General features: G+C 37.8%; 1 protein-coding gene across 1 annotated transcript in view; it reads left to right on the forward strand.

The window, feature by feature from the left end:
- Positions 1-19,127, forward strand: part of Pik3c2a (phosphatidylinositol-4-phosphate 3-kinase catalytic subunit type 2 alpha) — a 109,870-nt gene that overhangs the window by 73,321 nt on the left and 17,422 nt on the right. The window contains exons 10-21 of the mRNA XM_048460528.3: positions 702-747; positions 823-1,033; positions 3,038-3,160; positions 3,946-4,113; positions 6,534-6,645; positions 10,495-10,640; positions 12,828-13,016; positions 13,733-13,826; positions 14,714-14,808; positions 15,147-15,327; positions 17,200-17,304; positions 18,415-18,507. Coding sequence (XP_048316485.3) covers positions 702-747; positions 823-1,033; positions 3,038-3,160; positions 3,946-4,113; positions 6,534-6,645; positions 10,495-10,640; positions 12,828-13,016; positions 13,733-13,826; positions 14,714-14,808; positions 15,147-15,327; positions 17,200-17,304; positions 18,415-18,507 — 1,563 coding nt within the window. The remainder of the gene's footprint in view (positions 1-701; positions 748-822; positions 1,034-3,037; positions 3,161-3,945; positions 4,114-6,533; positions 6,646-10,494; positions 10,641-12,827; positions 13,017-13,732; positions 13,827-14,713; positions 14,809-15,146; positions 15,328-17,199; positions 17,305-18,414; positions 18,508-19,127) is intronic.

Here is a 19,127-nt window from a genome sequence, read left to right on the forward strand (position 1 = left end):
AAAAAAACAAACAAACAAACAAACAAACAAACAAACAAAAAAACCAGTTTGTTTACTTGGCTTTATGTTTTCACTTTTGTTTGTGAATTTGCATTTGTGTGTTTATGTGGGTGCAGATATTCATATGAGTGTATGCATATGTGTTGGGAGTAGGCACATGTCCATGTGGAAACTGGAGGACTACATCAGGTATCGGCTACTCCTCCCCACTTCTTTTGAGACGGGATCTTCTGCAGAACCTAAAGTTCTGATTAGCTAGATTAACTGGCCAGTGAGCTCCAGGGTCCACCTTCTACCTCATACCCTACTGTTCCCCTGTGCTGGCATGATAGACTAGCTCTTAGTTGGTGCAGAGACTTCTAATTCGTGCTTTCTTGGCAGTTATTTTACAGATTGAGGCATTTTCATAAGCATTTCTTCGCTTACTATTTTAGTAATTTTTCAGACATGTAGCACAGATTTCTTCTAAGGGTTTCTTTGATGTTTAAAGAAATGTATCAAAAGAAAAGTTTATTTAAAACAAAAGCAAAAGTCCAGTGTATTGATCCACATCTGTTATCCCATCATTTTGGATGTGAATCAGGAGTTTAGCAAGTTTGAGACTAACCTGGGCTACACAAGACCCTGTCTCAAAAAGGAAGAAAAAGTAAACATTTTATGTTAAATTATGCTCAATTTCTGACTAATATATGTGTATACAGGTGACTTCATTATCTGGAGGAGATACTAGCAAGAACTCAACCAGGGGTATGTCTTTAGATTCTTTATATTTTGGCAATGATTTTTGCTCTTTCAGAGAATTAACAGTTTGTTTCAATGTAGACTCACTGAATCCTGAAAATCCTGTTCAAGTAAGCCTGGATCACTTAACAGCAGCAATTTACGATCTTCTCAGGCTCCATGCAAATTCTAGTAAGAGTTCTGCAGACTGGCCTCAAAGTAGCCGGAGCATCAAGGAAGCGTGGACTGCGGCAGAGCAGCTCCAGTTTACTGTCTATGCTGCACATGGAATTTCCAGTAACTGGGTGTCAAAGTAAGTAGCCGCTTAAAGGACTTGCACAGCGGCACCCAGAAGCTATGCTAATCTTAATGTTGTAACTACTTTTATTTTTTTTTTTTTGTTTAAATGGGTGATACAAAGATACAAAGTTACCCCTTTGTACCTTTGTGGTTTTAATAAATTTATAGAGATATCTGAAGTTATTGAGTGAAAAACATCATTCCTATGACATGAAAAAAGAGCAAGAGAGCCAGGTGTGGTGGTATACCCAGGAGGTAGAGGCAGTCAGATCTTTGAGTTCAAGGCTCGCCTGGTCTACAGAGCTAGTTCCAGGACAGCCAGTATTACACAAGGAAACCCTATCTCAAAAAATAAAATAAAATAAAACAAAACAAGAAAATATATGATGAAACTATGCAAAAATTTTATTTAAAAGATGAATTAGATTAAAATTGCAGCTTTTCTGCCTTCCCTTTAGAGTCAAGGTAATTTGAAACAGAATGTAATGTGACTAGAATTCAGGCCCTATCCCCAGTTAATAGCTCACAGTCACAACTGCTAATCTTTGAATTCTACATGGGCATATTTCTTCCACTGAAGGGTTTTCTTTTCTTTTTTTTTTTGATTTATTTATTTATTACATATACAGTGTTCTGCATGTATGCTTGCAGGCCTGAAGAGGGTACCAGATCTCATTACAGATGGTTGTGAGCCACCATGTGGTTGCTGGGAATTGAACCCAGGACCTCTGGAAGAACAGTCAGTGCTCCTAACCTGAGACATCTCTCCAGCCTGATAAGGGTTTTCTTCTTTTGATTTTTTTTCTTTTGTCAGTATCTTTAAAGCATAGTATTTTGGGGGCCAATTTTAATTTACTTTGGAATAATTACTATAAACTGAAAAGTCTGAAAAGAATATTATTGAAATAGGTTCATAATGGCTTAGTACTGTAAAGTTTACTGAAGAGTTACCAAACAAAAATTCCATGTGAATTAAGCTTCAGATTAAAATGATGGTGTGACTTGAAAGTGGTTTTTGTTTTTGTTTGTTTGTTGTTTGTTTTTCTGTTTTGATTGGTTGGGTTTTTGGTTGGTTGGTTGGGTTTGGTGTTTTGAAACAGTAGGGTCTCCTATGTAGTCCTGGCTATTCTGGAATTTGCTTTGTAGACCAGGATGGCCTCGAACTTACAGATATCTACCTGCCTTCCAAGTGCTGGGATTAAAGGCATGCACCACCATGCCGAGCTGAAAATGATTTTTTAAGTCATGGAATTAGTGTTTATTGAGCCTCATCTATAAACAGAGTTCTCAGTGCTGGAAATCTGGTAACAAACGAGAACAGTGCCTTTCTGGAACTTCCATTTAAATGGCTAGTAGTGCTTATTTCTTTTTGTCCACTGTGCTTTTGAGATGATGGCTCGCTATGTTGCTCAGGCCGGTCTTGTCTTCAGAGACTGAGGGAACCTTCCACTGCAGCCTCCTAAGTACTTGGGTTATAAGTATGTGCCAAAATACCTAGCTAAAAACGTGGCAAACTTATATACTTAGCTGAGTATTTCAGTGATATAGCAAAGGTAAGTAACATCTCCACCACTGCCAAGAAACTAAACAAACTCTAACAAAAAGCAGGAATGTAATGAAAGTAGCACCAAGGGAAGATAATTGGATTTTACGTAGGAATGGATAAATGCATAGTCTGTTGTCATTTACCTGTGCTCTGACGCTAGTAACTTACTGAGCACAATACCTGCAACAGGTTATTGTACAGGTTATATGTACATGTAGTATCATTACTACAGTCCCCTTGAGACTGACACTTAGCGGCATAGGCTCCCTCTCTACTTCTTTTTGTTTATACCACTTCCCACTTTATAGAATTTTTAAAGGCTATATTTCAGAAATTTTTTTTTGAATTTCAAAAAAATAAAATTAATGGTGACCAGTTTATTACAGTTTATCGCTTGGGGGAAATCGCTAATGTACTTGTGTTAGGTAATTATTACTAACCTAGAAGTCAAATTAAGCTTTCTTTTCTTAGTTATGAAAAATACTACTTGATATGTTCCCTGTCTCACAATGGGAAGGATCTTTTTAAACCTATTCAATCAAAGAAGGTTGGCACGTACAAGAATTTCTTCTATCTTATTAAATGGGATGAACTGTAAGTGAAATTTTTTGCTTTTATAATTATTTCATAGTTCACTGTGCCTTGTTCTTTAATTTTTTTCAATGTATACATTATTGTTTATTATTATCTCAACTGAAATCCAATAGATTCTTACTAATATGTTAAAATATTTTCTACATAACATTCTATAAAATAAACTGAAATTAACATGAAAATTTCAGAAGTGTTCCTTTAAACAGCTATATCTTAAAATTACAATAACATGGTGTTAATTCTTCCTAGACTTTGTCATGCCAAAGATTAGAAATTTACCCAGAACTCTAGAAATAGTGTTTAATAAACTGTTTAAGTATTTTATTATATAATAACACTATACAAGAATCTCACTTTTGATTAATAGACAACCAACCTAAATTTTAAATCTGTATACATGATGACATTCTGTAATGTTAATATTTTATAAATACTGATTTTTTTAATAGAGAGACCTCATAATTATTTGGGTAAATAGCTATTTGCAGAATTAAGGTCTAATTTATTTTGCCTGATTATTGAACTGCATATCTTTAGGTACTTAGGCATTTTTACAGAAAGAACTGTGAGATTTTTGAAGTTTTATGCTTATAATGACATTTAAGACTTAACAGTACAAGTTATCCATACTTGTACTTAGCTAAAAGTTACTCAAAACTAAAAATTGTTTTATAAGTGAAATAAAACACCTAAAGTTAATCAGTTTTCATTAAATGATTACTGAGCCGCACTTTTAATCTAATTTTTTCTTAACACAAATGAATATTTTTTTTTCTGTCCCATAGAATCATTTTTCCTATTCAGATATCACAGTTGCCATTAGAGTCAATTCTTCATCTTACTCTGTTTGGAATTTTAAATCAAAGCAGTGGAAGTTCACCTGATTCTAATAAACAAAGAAAGGGGCCAGAAACTTTGGGTAAAGTTTCTTTGACTCTTTTTGATTTTAAACGGTGAGTATTACTTAATTGTGATTCTAGGGCACATCTCTGCATCACAAACAGGCTGGGGACGGGCTGGGAACAGTGATGCACATGATCTTTGAGCTTAGCAAGTGGTCTCAGTGCAGTATGGTGGGTATGTAGAGGATTACTTGTCACTCATTGTTCCGGGGAAAAGCAGTAACCAATGGCTGTCATTTTTGTAAAGTATGTTATAACAGAATGCCATTGCTCTGTCAGTTTTTCTTGATACTAAAAGGACCTTGTTTTTCCTATTTCCCACCTTTCTCCATTTTCAGAGAAGCAACAGGATTTAACTATTCTAACTCACTAACCAATCCTTAGTGCTATGGGCCCTTGATCTAAGAGTTCTGAACATCTCACCTGTGAACGGTAATCTATTTGTGCATGTGGAGGCCCAAATGCAGCCACGATTGCCTTCTTCCAGAAGGTGATCCACCTTATTTCCAAGGCACAGGGTCTCTCATTGCCTGGGGCTTATTAATTAGGCTAACTTGGTTGGCCAGTGAGCTCCAGGAACCCACCTATGTCTGCTTCTCTCCGCACTGTAATTGAAAGTGTACACTGTCATACCTAGCTTCTTAATATGAGTTCTGGAGATCAAACTCAGGTTCCCATACTTGTAGAGCAAGCACTTACCAACTAAACCATCTCCCCTGCCCTGAAATTGTTTTTTGTTTTTGTTTGTTTGGTTTTTTTTTTTAAATACGAAACAGTTTATAAATGAAATAATGTAATGATAATTTGGAGTTTATTTAATTTGGAGTTTGGACTCCACTGGAACTGGAGTCACAAGTGGTTGTGAGCTGCCCAGCATGGGTTCTGGAAACGAAACTAAGGTCATCAGGAAGGGTAGCAAGTGCTCTTAACCAATGAACCATCTTTCTAGCCTTTATACATTCATACACAAAAAGGTTTAGAGATTATTCTTGGAAAAAAGAAATTTTATCTATGTAACAATTTATCAAAGTCTGTAAGTAAATGTTTTAAATAAACCATAAGTTGGTAGGCGAGGATGAGGATCAACATACATGAGCCCCACTGCCTTTTTTTTTAACATTTATTTATAGTGTGTGTGTGTGTGTAGGTAAAAGGATGGTTTGCAGGAGCCAGTTCTCTCCTGCTACTGTGAGGGTCTTTGGAATTGATTTCAGGTTGTCAGGTGTAAGACCAAAAACCTTACATGCTAAGACATCTCACCAATCCTATTATGTGCTACCATGTCCAGCCTTTTTAAATTTATTTATTCATATATTTTTGGTGTGTTTATTTTATTTTATGCATATGATTTTTTTGCCTATATGTGTGTCTGTGTACCATGAACATGCATGGTGACTACAAAGATCAGAAGAGAGTGTTAGATTCCCTGGAACTAGAATTACAGGCTGTTTGTGAGCCACTGTGTGGATGCTGTAAATTAAACATGGGTATTCTGCAAGAGCAGCTAGTGCTCTAAGCCACTGAGCCAACTCTTTAGCCCTTAGTTTTTATTTAAAAAATTTTTTTAGGCAAGTCACTATGTAGCCCAGATTTATGGTTCTCCTCCCCAGCCTCCCAGATACTGCGATTACAAACACATGCTGGCTCCCAAATATTTATTGTCTAATCTTTTAGAGAAAAAAAATTCATTGAGGAGCTCTCAAGTATATCTTCCGTCAAATAATTTGTGCTTCAGTGCAAAGCAGTTAATGATTTTCTTGGCATGTACTTTTTATTATAATGGTAAAAATCAGGGTGTAGTGAACTTCAAGTCATGGTCTCTCAAAAAACTTTGGAATTTTTTTCACCTTCCTGCTTTAGAGTGTTTTGGGGACAGCAGTTGTCCTTTTCCCTTCTGTGTTCTGTCCTCAATGCCATTCTTTCCAAAGTGCATTTTATTTTCCCTTTCTTTGTTCTGATCCTACACATTAATATTTTTTAATTAATTTTTTTTCATTTATTTTACATGCTGACCATAGTTTCTCCTTCCTCCTCTTCCCTACCCCCCTTAATATTTTACCTAACTTCTCAGTAAAATATGGCAGCTGATTCCTTCTTTTCCTTTCTTTCTTTTCTTCTTTTTTTGTTTTTGTTTTGTTGTTTTGTTTTTTCAAGATTTGGAGCTTGTCCTGGAACTAGCTCTTATAGACCAGGCTGGCCTCAAACTCACAGAGATCCACCTGCCTCTGCCTCCTGAGTGCTGGGATTAAAGGCGTGTGCCACCACCGCCCAGCCAGCTGGTTCCTCCTAGTATGTTCTTTTTTTATTTTTTATTTTTTTATTTATTTTATTTTACATACCAACCATAGTCCCCCCCTAAAATGTTCTTGAAGACTATACTATTTTTTACTAATATTTCAAATTGATTGTCATAATATATTTTAAGTTTGAGATTTTTGAAATGAAAACAGTATTCTTTTATGTTCATGAAGGTTTTTAACATGTGGAACAAAACTTCTCTACCTTTGGACTTCATCACATACAAATTCTGTTCCTGGAGCAATCCCCAAAAAAGGCTGTGTCATGGAAAGAATTGTGCTACAGGTAATGGTCGTTCTTGACACATAGAGGGCCTTACATGTGAATGTCTTTGTAGAAAGTGTTTGTGTATACCATGATGACTTGGGTTGTATTGAAGAAGCCTAATTAATCTTATCTAATTAATTTGATATCAGAATCTGTCTTCAATTTAAGTGTTAAAAAACCATTTCCTAGGCTCATTCTCCTGTATGCTATAGCTGATGTTCTGCAGGGCAAAGATCTTAATCTTCAGATCTAAGGTTTTGTTTTCTTCAATCTCCACTGAAATGATCATGATAAGATGGCCTTCATTTTAGTTCGTTTGTTTGTTTGTTTGTTTGTTTTTTAGTTAAGAATTTTTAATGCAATCTTTTCTTATTTTACATAGCTATCCCCGCGCCCCCCCCCCCCCCCCCCGCATTGCGCTCTTCAAGAAAGAATAAGGCTTCCCATGGGAAGTCAACAAAGTCTGACACTTCACTCCCAGGAAAGATCAAGGTCCTCCCCCTATATCTAGGCCGAGCAAGGTATTCCTCCAAAGAGAATTTGCTCCAAGATACCAGTTCAAGCACTAGGGATAGATCTGGTTCCACTGCCAGTGACACTCACAGCTGTTCCCCATATTCAGTGGTCCTAGTTTGGTTCTATGCAGGTTCCCCACTATCGATCCAGTGTCAGTGAAGTGTCAGTGAGCTCTCACTAGCTCAGATCAGCTGTTTCTGCGGGTATCACGGTCTTGACCCCTTTGCTCATATTATTGTTCCTCCCACTCTTGGTTTGGTCTCCAGTAGCTCAGCCCAGGGCTTTACTGTAGATCTCTGTGTATGTTTTCATCAGTTTCTGAATGAAGGTACTATGGTGACAATTAATGTAGTCATCAATTTGTTTACAGGGAAAGGCCAGTTTAGGTGTCCTCTCCACTGTTGCTTAGAGTCTTAGCTGGGGTCATTTTTGTGGATTCCTGGGAATTTCCCTAGTGCTATATAATCGCTAGCCCTTTAATGGCTTCTTCAATCAAGATGTCACTTTCTTTTCCTCTCCTTCTCTGTCCTTCCCCCTTCTTGAGCATCATATTCCTTCATGTTCTCCTCCTTACTACCCTTCTTCTCTTCCAACCCCTGTTTCTTCCCTCCCTTCTCTCCCCCACCCACACTCCTAAATTTTCAAGAGATCTTGCTGGGGGCTGGAGAGATAGCTCAGAGGTTAAGAATACTGGCTGCTCTTCCAGAGGTCCTGAGTTCAATTCCCAGCAACCACATGGTGGCTCACAACCATCTATGAAATCTGGTGCCCTCTTCTGGTGGGCAGGCATACATGCAGACAGAACATTGTATATGTAAAGCATAAATTAAGTTTTTAAAAAAAGAGAGAGAGAGAGATCTTGCCTTTTTCCCCTTTCCAGGGGTATCCATGTATGTCTCTCTTAGAGTTCTCCTTGTTACCTAGCTTCTCTGGGATTATGGACTATAGACTTAGTGGTTATCCCTTGCTTTACATCTAATATCCACTTATAAGTGAGTACTTACCATGTTTGTCTATCTAGGTCTGGGTTACTTCTCCCAGGATGGGTTTTTTTTTTCTAGTTCTATCCATTTACATAAAAATTTCAAGATGTCATTGTTTTTTATTGCTAGTACTCCATTGTATAAATGTGCCACATTTTCTTTATCCTTTCTTCAGTTGAGTGGCACCTAGGTTGTTTCCAGGTTCTGGCTATTACGAATAATGCTGCTGTGAACACAGTTGAACAAATATCCTTGTGGTATGTGTATGCATCATTTGGGTATAGGCCCAATAGTGGTATTGCTGGGTCTTGAGGTAGGTTGATTCACAATTTTCTGAGAAACCGCCACACTGATTTCCAAAGTGGCTGTACAAGTTTACACTCCTACCAGCAATGGAGAAGTTTTCCCCTTACTCTGCATCCTCTGCAACATAAGCTATCATTGGTGTTTTTGAACTTAGCCATTCTGACAAGTATAATATGGTATCTCATTTTGATTTGTATTTTCCTGATGGCTAAGGATGTTGAGCAATTCAAATTGAAGACCCTGATATTAATTAATCAACACACCTATGAACACTTGAATTTTGACAAAGAAGCTAAAATTATACAATAGAAAAAAGAAAGCATCTTCAACAAAAAGTGGGGGCATAATTGGATGACAACATGTAGAAGAATGCAAATAGATCCATACCTAGCCCCATGCACAAAACTTAAGTCCAAATGGATCAAAGACCTCAGCATAACTCCAGCCACACCAAACCTCACTGAAGAGAAAGTGGGAAGTAGCCTTGAGCACATGGCCACAGGAGACCACTTCCTAAATATAATACCAATAGCACAGTCACTGAGAGCAACAAAAATGGGACCTCTTAGAATTGAGAAGCTTCTGTAAAGCAAAGGACACAGTCATTAAGACAAAATGGGAGCCTGCAGAGTGGGAAAAGAGCTTCACTAACCCCACATTGGACAGAGGACTGATCTCCAAAATATATAAAGAACTTAAGATCAAAAAAATCAAAAAAATGGGGTACAGATCTAAATAAGAATTCTCAGTAGAAGAATAGCAAATGATCAAAAGACACTTAAGAAATTTTAGTTTTTGTATTCACAAATTAAATAAAATGGGATTTTACAAGATTTCTTATGCCCTTTCAAAATTAAAATGCCATGTATTGATTTTTTTCTGTCAGCTTTTAATGGCTAGGATTGTGTATATTAATAATGTGCTTCCTAGTAATTAATTTGCATTTCTATTCCCAATTTTTGCTCCAAATAATTTAGGTTAAAATGTCAAATAAAGGGATATTAAACAATCTGCTTGTATTTCAGGACAGATGTCTTATTAGAAGTCTACCAGATAATATAAATTGCTAAAGTAGATAATATAAGTAAATTAATTAAAAAATAATGTCTTTCATAAAATTACATTAAAATCTAAAACTGAAGCTTACCTTAGTGGTGAGGACAAGGGAGAGCTAGTGAGTTGACCAACCCTTCTACTACCCAGGCGCTGAACCAGGGTTATGAGTTGGGCTACCTCCACATCCACCCATGTATAATCTGCTGGAGCACATGAAGGTGCTGGTCTTACGGATCCGAAACTACAGGATTTTCACGACACAGGGCAACAACAGGATATCTAAGGGGAGTCCAGTGAGGGCTCAGCATCGATAGTGTAGCAGAAGCCAGAGGCCGCAAAACAGACCAGTGACTCTTTGCAATGCTCACTTGGAAGTAAAGATATATGGATAAAACGGTTTACTGCATGACTCACTGTGTCACACTACAACTTCCATGACGAGACGGGTTTTTTCGCTCTTAAATTTGACTTTATTTTGTTTTAGGGGAGTGGTTGCAAGGGCAGAGGGCAGATACAGAGGGACAGGAAATGAATGGGATCGAGATGCATGATGTGAAAAACACAAAGAATAAATAAAAAGAAAGTTTAAAAAAAATTCCAGTTTCTGAGAGAGGAAAACATGCCCTATATCTTTCCTACGAAATGTATACATGCTTTTGAGAATGACCAGCTGTTGGCAAAAGAAGAAAAGAAGCACCAGGTTTATACTTAAAATAAACTTACCTAGATTGTTATGAAAACTCAGTTTCCTGAAAGAGATGCTAATATGAAAATGGATTGTAATTTGAGCAACTTCGCTGGGTGATGGTAGTGCACACATTTAATTGCAGCATTCAGGAGGCAGAGGCAGGCAGATCTCTGAGTTTGAGGCTAGCCTGCCTAGTCTACAGAGCAAATTCCAGGACAACCAGGGTACACAAAGAAACCCAGTCTCAGAAGAAAGAAAAGAAAAACAACAACAAACAAAACACACACACACAAAAGTGGTTTCTTTAATTTTTTTTAGGTTGATTTTCCTTCTCCTGCATTTGACATTGTTTATACATCTCCCCAAGTTGATAGAAACATTATTCAACAGTACAAATTGGAAACACTTGAGAACGATGTAAAGGGAAAACTTCTGGATATTCTTCACAGGGACTCATCATTTGGGTATGCTTTGTTTATTATTTTCTTGGGGATCTTCTGTGGTGTAACAGCTCAGGTTCAGGACTTAATATTACAGCCCATGATTTAGAAGTGCTCTTGATATGGAGGAAGCTGTACGGGACTAAGAGTACAGCTTGATCCCAGCACTACCAGTGGAAGACTGGCTATATACAAATCAGGGGATTATATAAATCTGTGTTTTAGTCTGCGCACGTGTGTGTGTGTGTCCATGCAGAAAGAGGTCGACACGGGTATCTTCTCTGTCTCTTTAGCTCATTTTTTGAGACAGACTCTTACTGAACCTGGAGCTTGCTAATTTACAAAGCCAGGGAGCTTTAGGGGTCCTCCTGGCTCTTCATTCTCAGTGCTGGGGTTACAGATGTGTACCACCACACCCAAGTTCTATGTGAGTGCTGGGGATCTGATCTCAGGTCCTCATGTTTGCACAGCAGGCACTTCATCCACTGGGCCATTCACCCAGACCATTTTTACTGTGTGTATGTACATGTATGTGCATATAGAGTACAGACATCAACACTAAGTATCTTCCTTAATCACTTCCCACCTTATTTTTCGAAACAGAGTCTCTGACTGAATCTGGAGCTTGCCAGTAAGTTGAATAGACTGGCAATCCATCAGACCCTAAGAATCTGCTTGTCTCCACCTCTAGTACCCAACAGTTTTAAAACAAAACTCATCAGCATATTAGGATAATGTTACCATCAGCCCAAAGGAAATAAAACCTAAAACACCCATGTGGATACTTATGTATGACTAGACCATCTCTGGAAGCACAGCAGATCCTTGTCTGTAAAATTAGGAAGACTTCTGTCTTGGGGTTACTATTGCAGTGATGAAACACCATGACCAAAACAGCCTGGGGAGGAAAGGGTTTATTTGACTTGTGCTTCCACATCATTATTCATAACTGAAGGAAGTCAGGACGGGAACTCAAACAGGGCAGGAACCTGGGGGCAGGAGCTGATGCAGAGGCCATGGAGGACTGCTGATTACTGGCTTACTACCAATGACTTGCTCAGCCTGCTTTCTTATAGAACCCAGGACCACCAGCCCAGCGATGACCCCTTATCAATTGGTTGAGCCTTCCCTCATCAATCACTACTTAAGAAAATGCTCTATGGGCTTCTAACTATAACTTGGTCAAGTTGACTTAAAACTAACTAGCACAAACTGGGCAGTGGTGGCACACACCTTTAATCCCATCACTTGGGAGGTAGAGGCAGGTGGATCTCTCTGAGTTCGAGGCCAGCCTGGTCTACAAGAGTTAGTTTGAGGGCAGGCTCCAAACCCTGTCTTGGGCGGGGGGACCACTAGCCAGCACATCTTCTTTAGGTACTTTTTTGTCATATTTGTGGTTTTTTTATACTGCACATGAGATGAATACATTTTGCAGGTGTGCTGTATGCACAAAGTGGAGTGGGTGAGCCAGACAAGCTGTTGCATACCTGTAATCCTAACACAGGCAATGGAGGCAGGAGGAACAGGACTTGAAGCCATCTTTAGCTGCATGGCAAATTTGAGGCCAACCTGGGCTATATAAAAAACTGCCTCTAAAAAAAAGAGTAAATTGGGTGCTGGCGCATGCTTTTAATCCCAGTATTTGGGAGGCAGAGTTTTTAACTCTGTGAGTTCAAGACCAGCCTGGCATACAGAATGCGTTCCAGGGCAGCCAGGGTGACACAGTAAAATTCTGTCTCGAAAAAAAGAATAATAAAAGTGAAATATTTCATGAACATGTCATTGAACTTAACTCACAATTTATCTCTAAAAATATTTTTTCCATTTGTTTCTCAGTTTTCCCCACTGTTTCCACAACTTTTTCCACTGCTTCTCAATTCAGCTGTCTAACGTTTCCCTAAAGATCCATGGCAGCATTTGTTTTCTCCATAGCGTTTCATTTTACTTGTATGGATGCACTCTGCTCGTTCAGCTCTTGCTGTGTTTGCCGGGCACTTGTTGGGATTACCCTTCACTTTAACAGCTATTGTACTTTTGTCAAGGCAGAGCAATTTCCATCTTCAGATGAGGGTAGATTAGTATGTTTGCTGTACGTTGAATATTTCCGTTTCATATTAGTATTAGCAGCATCAAGTACTAGTCACTTGTCACGAATACATTTCTTCTTTGACTTTTTAATTATTAAGTAACTTAATTCTATTATATATGCAGACTTTCTAAAGAAGATAAGGTCTTTTTGTGGGAAAAACGTTATTATTGCTTCAAACATCCAAATTGTCTTCCTAAAATACTAGCAAGTGCCCCAAACTGGAAATGGGCTAATCTTGCCAAAACTTACTCATTGCTGCACCAGTGGCCGCCCTTGTGCCCATTAGCTGCATTGGAGCTTCTTGATGCGAAGTAAGTCAAATACATTTATTTGATGTTTTATTATCAAATTTTCCAGCAGTGTGTTATGCTATAAGGATACTTCCCTTTTAACATAAAAACAACATGATAATGTAAATGTGTATGTGTAATTTATATAAACATATTCTTTTTTATTGAAATGCTCAAGAAGGCATTTTGTGTCATTTAAAGCTTACCTAAAGAAAGAATTAAGTATCTAATTTTGGATAATTCTTTTTCTTAATTGTTTAATTTATGATTATTTTTAACAGTTATATAGTTGTAATAATTTATGGGGACAAAATTAATTTTTATGAAGCTAAAATTTTGAAATAATCTGGGAACTGAATCTGTATTTACACAGTTAAGTTTTTGCTCATTTATAAAAAAAGAAAGGTATTAAGGGAAAGGTGGAAGGGTAATAGAAAGTAGAACAGGGAATAGTAAGAATGGAAGGGTTTAAGTGGAGATTGTCGTTGTACTTAGTATGTATGAATATTCCATTAGGAGCTTGCTATGTAGACTGGGCTGGCCTTAGACTCAGAGACTGGCTGGCCTCTGCTTCTAAGAGCTGAGGCCAGAGGCATGTACTGCCATGCAGCACACTGGTTTTGAGTAAGGGCCATTTGATTCTTCTTTCTCAGGGGACAGACTAAAATTGTGTTTTCAGTTAATGAAACTGCACTTGCAAGAAATCACTGTTATATATTGATTTTCTGATACTCCAGATTTGCTGACCAGGAAGTGCGATCCCTAGCTGTGAGCTGGATTGAGGCCATTAGTGATGATGAGCTAACAGATCTTCTCCCACAGTTTGTACAGGTGGGAGTTTTTACTAGGCTACCTTGCTTCCTACTCACCCACCTAGTTTCAGTTAGTAAGGAACTGGCTATGGGACCCCTTCTCTGTCTTAAAATGCCATTGCAGTACAGCAGAAATGTTGAGGGCACTGAGGGCACTGTGTCAGAACATAGTATGATCTCCCATTGCTGCCATAGGTAATATAGCCATGTGAACTTGTCATTTTTAGACTTTTTTTTAATTTTTCAAGACAGTTTTTCTCTGTGTAGCTGTACTATCCTGGAACTCACTTTGTAGACTAGGCTTGTCTCAAACTCAGAGATCTGCCTGGCTCTGCCTCCTGAGTCCTGAGTACTGGAATTAAAGGTGTGCACCTGGCAATTTTCAGGAATTTGACAGATTTGAGCTTTTCTTTCTTTCTTTCTTTATTTTTTTTTTTTTTTGCTTTGCTGGTGAAACATAGCTAATATAATACATAGTATTCCTTTTGAGTTCAACAATTTAACCTATATTCATAGACTTATTTTTTGAGACAGGCTTTCTCTATGTAGCCCTGGCTGTCCTAGAAGTCATTTATTCAGGCTGGGCTTGAACTCACAGAGATCGACCTGCCTCTGCTTCTTGAGTGCTGGGAATAAAGGCATGTATCATCATGCTAAGCCCCTGTAGTATTGGGGGTTTTTTTGTTGTTTTTTTTTTTTAATATTTGCAGTGCTGTGGATTTAAAGAATGGCATTGCTTCTGCTAAGCAAGCATTCTACCTCTGGGCTATAAAACCTAGCCTTTTTTTTTCCATAAGTGTCATCTTTTCACCAATGAGTAGCATTTAGTTTACATATTTAATGCCTTTATCTGAGAAATTTGGTATGATTTGACTTCTAATAACTCTTATTTCCTCTTACACATAGGCTTTGAAATATGAAATTTACTTGAATAGTTCACTAGTGCGCTTCCTTCTGTCCAGGGCCTTGGGAAATATCCAGATAGCACACAGTTTGTATTGGTAAGACTTAAATTTTATTAAATTAATTTTATTTTTGTTTTGCAGACACTAACAGAGTTGGCATAATTATTAAATATAAACAGTGTGCTTATGATACTTGTTGTGGGTAACCAGCTGTGCAATGAATCTATTAGTTTAAAGAAGCTGAAGGTTTTGCCGTTAGAAATAAAACAAAATTAATAAAACAACATCAAGCTTTTTATAATAACAAATGAACCTTTTCCTGATTATATGACTTAATTTCCTGAATATCCAAAATAGAACTTGTTAAACTGATCTTTGAGGGAGCTTTATCCAGGTCTCAGAAGTGACTGACATGAGTATTTTTGTTGCATTAGGCTTCTCAAGGATGCTTTGCATGATACACATTTTGGAAGCAGATATGAGCATGTCTTGGGTGCTCTCCTCTCAGTAGGAGGAAAAGGACTCAGAGAAGAACTTTCTAAGCAGATGAAACTTGTACAACTTTTAGGAGGAGTGGCAGAAAAAGTAAGACAGGCTAGTGGATCAGCCAGACAGGTATGTACCTGTGAAAGAGAACACAAGTATTGTTTTGTTTTTGAGACAAATCTCTGTATAACTGGACTAGCCCCTATATCTGCATAGACCTCCTAAGTGCTGGGATTGCAGATACTTGTCACCACATTTGGGCAGTTGGAATTTTGATAAGAACTATATTAAATTGGTAGATCAATTGTGGAAATAATATGATTATAATAATATACTTTTATTGTGTTTGTTTGGGGGTTTTTTGGGGGTTTTTTTGGTTTGTTTTTTTTTTTTTTTTAAAGACAGGATGTCTCTATGTAACAGTTCTAGCTGTCCTGGAACTAGATCTTGTAGACTAGGCTGGCCTCAAACTCACAGAGATCCGCCTGCCTCTACCTCCCGAGTGCTGGGATTAAAGGTACACGCCACCACTGCCTGGCTATTTATTAATTTTTTGAGATAAGATCTCTCTATAAAGCCCTGACTATCCTTGATCTCATAGTTAGACCAGGCTGGTCTCAAACTCACAGAGATCCTCTTGCTTCTGCCTCCCAGTGCTGGATTAAAATGTTCACCATCACATCTTGCCATAATAATGTATCTTAATTCTTGAACTCAGCTTGTCTTCCAATTCATGAACACAGGGGAAGAATATATTTCTATTTAGATGTTCTTAAATTCTTTCAAAAATTGTTGGGTTTTTTGTTTTGTTTTGTATTTTTGAAAATAGCTTTTCTCACTTTTATCTTGGAGAAGACTTGTCAGTCTATACAATTACACTTAGCATTCAATAGGTACACAACATCACAAAGTATTTAGTGTATCATTTATGAGCCTCCATATACATTGTTTATATATTTTTCGTTTCTCAAGTAATGCTATTGTGAACATGCATTATTGCACATACCTTTACCTGTCTTGTAGCATTTCTTCCTTATTTCTTTTTATGTTTTGAAAGGATGGAATCTTACTATGTTGCTCAGGCTGGTCTCAGAGTACTGAGTTGCCTTGTACTCCTGTTTCAATCACCCTAGTAACTCCTCTGTAGATACATGTCACTGCTCCAGGCTTGCTTTAGTTTCTTTATGGAATATTCCTATGGACAAAATAGTTGAGTTGAGAGCTATATAGATTTTAACTATAATGACTTCATTAGATTGTTAGATTGTTTTTTCTAAAACTCTACACTAGGCATGATGGCACATCCCTTTAATCCCAGCACTTGAGAAGGAGAGACAAGCGGATCTCTGTGAGTTTGAGGCCAGTCTGGTCTACAGAGGGAGTTCTAGAACAGCCAGAGCTACATAGTGAGACCGTATCTTAAAACTAAATAAAATAAAAGATAAATATTAGGGGGTGGCCACTGGTAGGTTTCCTATGACCCCACACCCTTATGTATATGGGCATTCCTAATTGGACTCAGTGAGTTATATAGGAAAAAAGAGAGTTCATGATGTTGGGAGGGATATGTGTTAGGGGATGTAGGAGGAGGTGGATATGAGCAAGATACAGTATATATACATAAATGAACTTTTCAAAGAATAGATCTTCAGTGCTGGAAGATGGCTCTGTCAGCAAAGTGCTTGCAGCACAAACTTGAATTTGGATCCCTACTAGTACCCACGTAAAAAAGGCAGCTCAGTGATACCCACCTGAAATTTTAGTGCTGGGGAAGCAAAGACAAGAGGATCCCTGGGGCTCACTGGTCAGCTAGCCTAGCCTAATCAGTGAGGTCTAGGTTCAATGAGAGAATCTATCCAGAAAAATAAGTAAAGAACAATTACAGAAGAAACCCACTTGACCTGTGGCTTCCATGAATGTGTACCTGCATAGACACGATCATTCTCAGAATGAATAATCTTCATTTTCATAATGTACTTACAGAGGCAATCTCTTCCATAGGTGGTCCTCCAAAAGAGTATGGAACGAGTACAGTCCTTTTTTCTGGGAAATAATTGTCGTCTTCCTCTCAAACCAAGTCTAGTGGCAAAGGAATTAAATATTAAGGTAACACAGTACTCTCAAGTTCATATAAACATAAAATAATGCACAAGAAGGAGAGTTGTTAATGCAGATGAGGGTGAGACTGCAGTTTGTAAGTGGCTAGGGAAGGCGCCCTTAGCCCTGTCTTTCTTCATGTTGTTACCTGACCAGAGTCCCTGAAAGACATAGTGACAGACTCTTTTATTACTTTGGGTTTTGTTTGTGTTCTTAAAATAGGGTTATGGTCTTACACTAGCTTTTTGTAAGTTTTATCTTAAGGTAAGATTTGTAGCTCAGACTATATGTTGAGAGCACTTCCAGTGTTGTTCTTAGGTGTCTCTGGGCAACATGAGAAGAAGACCACACAGAACCTCCCTTCACCATAGCCATTCAGGGAAACACTGGAGAAACTGCGATGCTGCAGGCTTCTTTAGTACTGATCATTCCTGTGGAATTGTGTTCCAGTTGCCCCGTCAGCTGTGGATCGTCTAGTACCCTTAAACCTTTAAAGATGTTTGAGTTTGGTTTGGTTTATTTTTGTATTTTATTTTCTTTACATGCTATTCATCTTGGTGTTGGCTTTCTTTCCCTAGACATATTAAAACTCAGTGAAGGAAAAAAAAAAAAAAGATTTGTAGCTCAGTGGTAGAGCACTTGTCTAGCATGTGCAAGGCCCTGAATTTGATTCCCAAAATAAATAGATAAAATGTGATTTGATCTAAACCGTGAAATTATTAAAGTGTTAGTATTTAATTACATAGTAATGAATTTCATCAGTACTTATGTGAAAGTGGAGCTCTTGTCCCAGAGTCAGGATGAGTGTCACACAGCTGTGTGTTCTGTTGAGGGATTCAGATACTTAGAAGTTCAGGCTGGCTTTAAAGGGGTTTGCACCAAGTTTTTAGATTTTTGTTTTTTCTGCCTTTATTGAGTAGCTATTTTACTGACATATACTGTTTAAATTTCAAGAGCCATTTACATATTCATATTGTTGGCAGATCGTGTTAACATCCATTGTTTGATTTGCTGTAATTTAAAGCAGTAAGCAAAAAGGAAAAATGTCAGGCACAGTAAATTCAGAATTCGCTTTCATGCTATCATCAGCCTTTCTAATGCTCAGTGTTGTGTTTGCAGTCATGTTCTTTCTTCAGTTCTAATGCTATGCCTCTGAAAGTCACAATGGTGAATGCTGATCCTATGGGGGAAGAAATTAATGTCATGTTTAAGGTGAGATGACTAGAGTTATTCTGTGTTTTTTGTCTCTTGGGTTCTTTCAGAGGGGATTGGTTTGGTTTGGTTTGATTTTGTTTGTTTGTTTGTTTGTCAATTATGAGACCCTGTCCCATAAAAAAAACAGACAATAACGGAAACAATTTGAGTATTTCTGTAAACTTAATACTGACATAAAGTCTTCTCAGATAGGACTGGGGCAACTGCGGCCCTTGGCCAGGCTGGTGAGCATAGTATCACAACAGGCAGGCTCCCCCAGGTTTGCCAAGCTGCAAAACTAGAAAGGGTGATGTTTCTTAGGGAATTGTGCAAGACAACATCTCACAGTATAGTCCTGGTTGGCCTTGAACCCTGGATCATCCTGTTACAGCTTCCCACGTGCTGAGATTGTAAGGGTATGCCACCATACCTGACTATTGGTTTTAGAAGCATAGAGATTACCTATGTGAATCAGAAGGACTGGAGTATTAGAAAAGAATCTATTACCTGTTGAAATTTTGTGAGTTATAATCATACATTGAAGAAAAAATGGGGAGTTCTGGTTAATTCATTGAGTTGATTAATTGAAGGTTCATAAAGATAGATGATAGCTAAAATTGAATCTTGTTTGATAGAGG

The sequence above is a fragment of the Myodes glareolus genome, chromosome 7, assembly GCF_982192425.1.
Source record: "Myodes glareolus chromosome 7, mMyoGla1.1, whole genome shotgun sequence".
Classification (NCBI taxonomy): Eukaryota; Metazoa; Chordata; class Mammalia; order Rodentia; family Cricetidae; genus Myodes; species Myodes glareolus.